General features: G+C 33.7%; 2 protein-coding genes across 2 annotated transcripts in view; both read right to left on the bottom strand.

Annotated features, from left to right (window-relative positions):
* On the bottom strand, positions 600–5,499 carry LOC107647222 (diphthine--ammonia ligase-like). The gene is made up of 10 exons (XM_021105604.1): positions 5,486–5,499; positions 4,607–4,832; positions 4,458–4,490; positions 4,039–4,121; positions 3,806–3,878; positions 3,181–3,514; positions 2,743–3,074; positions 1,836–2,173; positions 1,092–1,446; positions 600–982 (listed from the first exon to the last, which is right to left on the bottom strand). The coding sequence occupies exons 1-10, from the start codon at positions 5,497–5,499 to the stop codon at positions 689–691; spliced, it is 2,082 nt and encodes a 693-aa protein (XP_020961263.1). The 3' UTR covers positions 600–688.
* Positions 5,529–6,939, bottom strand: part of LOC110263460 (diphthine--ammonia ligase-like) — a 35,997-nt gene continuing 34,586 nt past the window's right edge. Inside the window, exons 2-4 of the mRNA XM_021104761.1 lie at positions 6,008–6,112; positions 5,806–5,916; positions 5,529–5,662 (exon numbers count right to left, since the gene is read on the bottom strand). Of these exons, the coding sequence (XP_020960420.1) occupies positions 5,564–5,662; positions 5,806–5,916; positions 6,008–6,085 (288 nt within the window). The 5' untranslated portion in view covers positions 6,086–6,112 and the 3' untranslated portion in view covers positions 5,529–5,563. The remainder of the gene's footprint in view (positions 5,663–5,805; positions 5,917–6,007; positions 6,113–6,939) is intronic.

Here is a 6,939-nt window from a genome sequence, read left to right on the forward strand (position 1 = left end):
AAATAAGTCTAAAGAGTTTTTCAGCGAACACCTTAGCTTATCTGCATTATTTTGAATCCTTGTTTTTGTTTGGCACTGAGTCACTAATCTCCTCCGTTAAGGTTAGGAGCTCTGTTGATTCTAATGGACTAATGTTATTGCTTTTCTACTTTTGATTAATACATTAATATTTTTCTTAAGAAGTTTTCGTTTTTCATCACAAGGGTTTGAATGTATTGGGAAATAAATCTAATCTAAATTGAATTCTATTATCACATTGAAAAAGTTTGTTATCGGAATTGAGTTTAAAACTTCTCATAATTCTTTAAGTTTTTAAAATTAATTTTGATAAGTGACATAAAATCAACTAGGATTAATCATTAAGAATTGTGTAGCTTTGAATAAGAATATATACTTAACCTCTTATTATAATTTAATTGATAAAAAAATTGACAGTTTTAGGTTAAAAGAAATTAAATTACCAATGAATTGTGATTTGATTAATTATGGTTTGCCACTGATATATCTCTGCATGATCAAAATAGATAATGAAAAGTATTTTTTCTGAAGTCTAAATATCTCCAAAGCCTTAACGTGTTTAATCATATTACTTTCTTTAATCCTAAGTACTTACTTTTTATTATATTCTCTTTTTTAATATTGAATACTTCTTAAATCAAATATTCAACTGTCTAATTAGAATAATCAATTAATCATTGCTTGATATTTCTGATATTTCTGGACGCACTCCAAAATCCCCCCTGTTGTGTTTTTCAGAATCTCCATCAGATTTCTGGGCGAGTAATTCGCAGGTTATTATATTGGACACGGATGAAGCAGACCTACCAGCACCCATGACAGGAACTATGTTGAAGATTGGCTCCTCGCCATTTAAAACTTTCTTCTGGCTCGCTTCAGAAAGTTCCAATAGAGCCTTGTTGAACATAGGCAGCAGTATATCTATCGACATTTGAAGGCTTGCAGGGATATAGATCCTCAAACTCTGCACAAGATAGAGAAAATCAACTATTTGCATTAATATATTAAATAAAGAATGCTTTGGGCATTTAAGATGAAAACATCTGGCATGTCATACTTAAACACATACTGACCATTATATCTTCCCAGCCAAAACCGTCATCGGTCATGACTTTGTCTAGAAGATAGAAGCAGAATCTTGATGACTTCTCCATGAGCGACTTATGTTGAAGATATTGATCATCATTGACAGAATCAGCAGACACAGAATTGAAACATATCTTTGCAGCATCCTCACTTGTAATAGATAATGTAACAGCACAAATCTTTCCTGGAACCACAAGTTTCCGAATACAAGAATCATGCCAATTTTCCTGCTTGAAACCCCAGTAGTGGGGTGCTTCAGAACCAGAACTTTTTGTTATGGTCTCAGTTGCTATCTTCTTGCCATCGTCAACATAAAGAACAGGCTTTATTTCTACACATGCACTGGAAAGATGCCAACCAAATCTTAGCATTAATATCATATCAACATTTATCATGAAGAAAAGCACAAGCCATTCAATAAAAACCATCCCCTTACAACCAACCTACCCCATTTCAAACAGTAATATAAAATAACAGCATAAAATAAAGTAAAAAGAGAACGCAACTAGTATGCTGAGAACTCAGAGCAGCTTTATCATTAATTATGCTGAGAACAATTTACTGATAAAAGATACCACAACTCACAATAAGGAAGCGTAACACAGAAAAGGAAATTATAATTCCTAAAGTTATAAAAAGGCCTGCCTAAATATTTATCCATAAATTTATGTGTATGGGTGTAGGGGTGCATAGATCAGAGAAAACACAGATTTATGGGACGGCCATAGTACCTTTTAGGTAGATCAGGAACAAGGACATAAAGAACTACGGGATCTAATGCTTTGCAGGTGTTTTGTTCCTGTAACTGAAAGATCCTCATCTGCCTAAGGATTGTTTCTAGTTTCTCCTGCATATCATGTCTCTCGGATGATGAGACACGTTTCGAACAGTAAACAACAAACATAATTGCTGATGTGGATATTGAACAATTAAAGCATTTTGCCACAGCTTCACAGTTTTTGAGAGCCAGTTCCAGTTCAGCACTAGCACCTCCACTGCAAAGATTCATTGTCGGAGGATCAATTCCCAACTGACCAGCCATATAGAGTATATTATCATGTAAGGTTGCCTGAAAGCAAAAGCATTCACCTTTTAAAAGGACATTTCACCAGATAACATTTGAAGTGTGAAAGTATATACCAAATACCATACATTAAATGATGAAGAAAAGTTCGAGGTAACCAAACGAACAGTCACTACAATTGTATCATTCAATCAGATAACTAAATACACTTTCTCATATTTTAACGAGAGCATCTATAATAATTCCCAAGACTTGAATCATGACACCCAAACATTATAGATATTTAGAAATGAAGTTCAAAAGGCAGATGATTATCTGGTTTCAACCAAGTAGAGACTATAGTCAATGAACCTTTGTGCAGTTGCTACAGTTGAAATATTAAGGATCCACTAAATTATTTTTAAAAAAAATCACTCATCTCTGAGGACTCGCATTCTACAATTCTTCTCTATCGAAATGTGCTTCCGTGGTATAGTATCTTTGTCATCAAGATCCAAGAACTTGTGGGTCCATACCAGTATATTGACAAAAAAAAAGTCATTCTACATATAGTCTCACTGTCAACATTGCATAGAATAAACCACACGAAAATCATGACATGAGGTTGGATTTACCTGACTGTATGGCCCAATGCAACTAGGTGCCCAAGAGGAAATACTCTGTACATGCAAAACCTTTTTAGCTTTATTATTTGACACAAGAACTTCCATATATGCTTTGCTGAAATTCATCTCTACTAGAGGCATTTCAACTGTGCTACATGATGGGACACCAAATGGACACCTCTCCGGGGTTATAAATTTCACATATGTCTCATTTGCCTCTGAGAACTTACTCATGTCATCTATGTAAAGGTGAATATAGACAACATTCTCCCATCCAAAGCCAGAGCCAGCTAATAGTGATTCAATTTTTGCCAAAACAGTCTTCAAATCTTCCCGCAAATCTGCTCTTGAAAAATAAATACGGCTCCGTCAAGGAAAGAAACTATGCACAAATATAACGAGGCAATGAAATAATCTGAAAATAAACAGGAAAGTAATGAAGACCACCATTGCATGAATCTTGTAACGAGCAACTTAAGGAGAGTGTTCTCTTGTTATTTGTTCTTGAGATGTTAAATTTATGTGCTAAGTCATCAATTGGGTCAGCACTGCATTCCAACGGCTTAAATGTGTCTTCACATCTTTCTAAAGTGTCTTCCACTTCAAACACAGTTCCCAGTTTCTGAACTGAAGTTTCACTTATGTTGTCTGGTGATGTTAAAGATTGAACATCTACCTTCTTTTCCAAATGAAATTTGAAAGAATCAAGTTTTCCAACAGGAAAAAAGGGATGTTCAATGTCCCTCACAATTTGATATTCATCGAGCACAATTCGAGCATTCTGGAGATTTAAAGGAATATTTTGATGAAAGAAGAAAATAGAAATACAAATAGGGATCAAAATTGAAGCAAAATGAGTAGCAATTACAAGATTGAATTCTCAAGTTCAGTGTGATCACAAAATTGAAATCAATATGAATGAAAGCTAATTAACACCAACTTTATGAACAGTAACAAATATGTAAGGAACAGCTCCAAATTCATAATGTATAGGGGACCAGCCAGAGCACTAGGAATGTAGGACAAATAATCCAAAGATTACACAGCCATAAGAGACACAGTATGAACTTACAATGAATAGGGGGCAATCAAGAGTTAACGTTTCATATTCTCCTCTTTCACCACAAACATTAAATCTACGTAACCTGCAAAAGGTAATACAAGAAAGGATGAACTAGACAGAACTGTTAAAAAACCATAGCATGAAGTTATTCTAGAAACTTGGAAGAATTTGCATAGACACAACACAAAATAAATAATAAAAATAAATAAATAAAAATTGAAAAATAAATAACTTTGACGTACCCTGTTAATTTGTTCAAATAAGCATTTAAGGATGCTATTTCTTTACCCAAGTGCTTTCCAGGCACCAAACCAAAGGAGCATACCTTGTAAAATAGAAAAAGCATTAAATTCCAGACTAAAATCTGCCTTATACAAAAGCAAGTTGAACATAATAATTACTATATAGAAGTAAATGTCATCACTTGCATAACACTTTCTTTTCTATGGCGCCATATCATTCATTCAACACCAAGGCAATGCTCAATTTTATAAAAGTACTAACATTAGTATCATGACATCTTTGAATGTTGTCAATTGTTGACAAGTTAGAATAAGAACAACCATATGATTAGAACATAGGAATTCTCTCCCATTTATAATGAAGAAAAAAAAACCATAAAGAGCAAGAGACATTACAAGGAAAGTTAAACAAATTATACCTTTACAATCACAGCCAAAATTCCATTTGCAATCTGATTAGGACCAGAACTGAGTTAGTATTATATGAAATCTGAATGATAAGAACCAAAAAAATCAATGCATAATTGCATTTATGCATGACTAGACTATCAATTACGCTGCCATTTACCATTTCTTGGAGGAGCAATGATTGATCTTGTTTCCATAAGTATGCCAGAGAAACAAGGCCTAACCTTGAACAAACACTTTCCACCCGCAATCTCCGAAAGTCTTCTGAAATGACCCCAGAAGACACTGCAGTAACTTCAGGCATCTGCCTTTTCACCTCACGAAGTAAAATAAACATATCTTCAACTTCATCACCCTGGCTTGTTATGTAAACATCCCCACCACCTCTATCGAGAAAATATCATTTGAAGGTTAAAACTGAACATTAATTATATGAATTCATATTCTAAAGCTTTGGAGAATGCAATCTGGGCATAATCATTTAGAATTAGGAACAAGTTTGAGTACAAGAAAGGGTACCCTAGATATGTAACACCCGAGTTGTTGCATATTTTGGAGGATAAAACACACTAATAAACCATTTCAGTTTTAAAATTATGCCAATGTCCTATTTTAGTTTTCGTTACAAGCATCTCTTGAATTATTCTATGTAAATCGAATCAATTAGATTCGATTTCCTACAAACATATTTTATGTGATAGGATTAGACATTTAGCATCAATTTGGTGCAGAACTCATGACCTTTAAACAGAAGTTCCTCTCTTAGACATGTTGAGAGATTGAAAAGCTATGCTTTATGGATAAATCTTTTGTTTTGTTTTGATTTTGTATAGGGGAAACCCTATCCCCAGTTTGTATTATCCTTCTTCTCATCTAAAAGAATCTCTTTTTCTATATATATAAAACACATGATGCATCTCAATCTTTCTTATCAAGCCTTCTTATGACAATAACTAAGACATGAATTGCAAGTAAACAAATCGCCTTTTGAACTTGCATAACATAATCCATAAAGCATGTTATGAGGACTTTTAGTTACATCCCAATTGCCATAAAATTATCTGAAACTAACCTATGAACTTGCCTAAAATAAAATCATACGTTCTACAAAACAGATTTATGTCAATAAAGCTTGCCTTGCCTCTCCTCGAATTTTCCTCCTAAACAACGGCAACCCCATGCATTCCGCGTAGCTAACAATAACTTCATGACCAACCTAAAACAACAATCTCCAAACATGAATGGAGAAACAACACTGACCTAACAATTGAAATGTGGAATTTTATTGCTATACCGTATTCAAAGTAGTACTAAGTTAAAATGCAAATAACCAAAAAAATGTGAAAGAAGAAAGCGTACGGTATGGTACAAGTAGCTATCCTTATAGTACACGTAGCCATCGAACTCGTCGTCGTCATCATCAGCGTTGACTTTATCATCAGCAGGGAACAAGTTCGCCAACGCAACTATCTACCTCCAACACCAAAAAGCAAAAATCAAAGGAAATTAAGAACAAAAATTAAGGAAAGAGAAATCATTTTAAAAAATAAAAAAGGGGAACCTGGTGGCCATAGTGAATGGACTTCATCATGGCGTAGCAGCTGTCTTTGCCGCCAGTAACGAGCGCCACCACCTTCATACTCGCTCACTCACTCACTGAACTGAACTGAAGACTTGAGTTTTTGGGCAAAAAGGGTAATATTCAAAAGTGCTCAAGTGGAGGGGTGGCTGAAGATCTCTTGCAAATTTCGGTATCTGAAATCGTCAACCAACATTAAAAAAAATGTCACAAAAAACATAAGTAAATTAACCAAAAACAAAAGAATGAGAAAATAAAATAAGAAATTAATAAAAGGGGATGTTTGCTTCTACAGGGAAAAAAAGAAATGAAGATGGAGAGTGAAGTCACAACAGATAGAAATGGTTAAAGCGACCATGATGAAGTGCTTCGACTCAGCTATTGTCATTGAAATTTGGAACGATGAAAAATGGTTGCCTTTGCCATCAAGAAATACCATAGGAAGAAGAAGACCATACCGAGAAATATGGAATCCATCGACCAAAAAGGAAAAAAATTTAGACCATGACACTTGTATGCTATCGTTCCAATTTTATCGGATGTCCCCGAAGGGACGTGCCTTTACGTTCGCTTCGCTATTATATATATACACTTGTATGCTGTTTCTGGTGCTTGACGTAGGCCCAACATAGAACATGACATGCTTTTTTTATTTAAATTAAATAAACTAACTTATTATTTACGGACATACATAAAACAAATACTATATACAAAACAAAAATACGTAATGTGACATATTTTAATAGTGTACATAAAAGATCATTAAAAGCACATTTTGTGTACTAAATTATTTAGATGTGTTACTATATTAAAATTAAATTTTTGTACTCTCTTTAAATAACATTATTTAATATAAATTATTTAATTTTTTTATTTAATTTTTTATTATTTTATGAAAATTTTTATTTAATGCA

Source organism: Arachis ipaensis, chromosome B06 (genome assembly GCF_000816755.2).
Source record: "Arachis ipaensis cultivar K30076 chromosome B06, Araip1.1, whole genome shotgun sequence".
Lineage (NCBI taxonomy): Eukaryota > Viridiplantae > Streptophyta > Magnoliopsida > Fabales > Fabaceae > Arachis > Arachis ipaensis.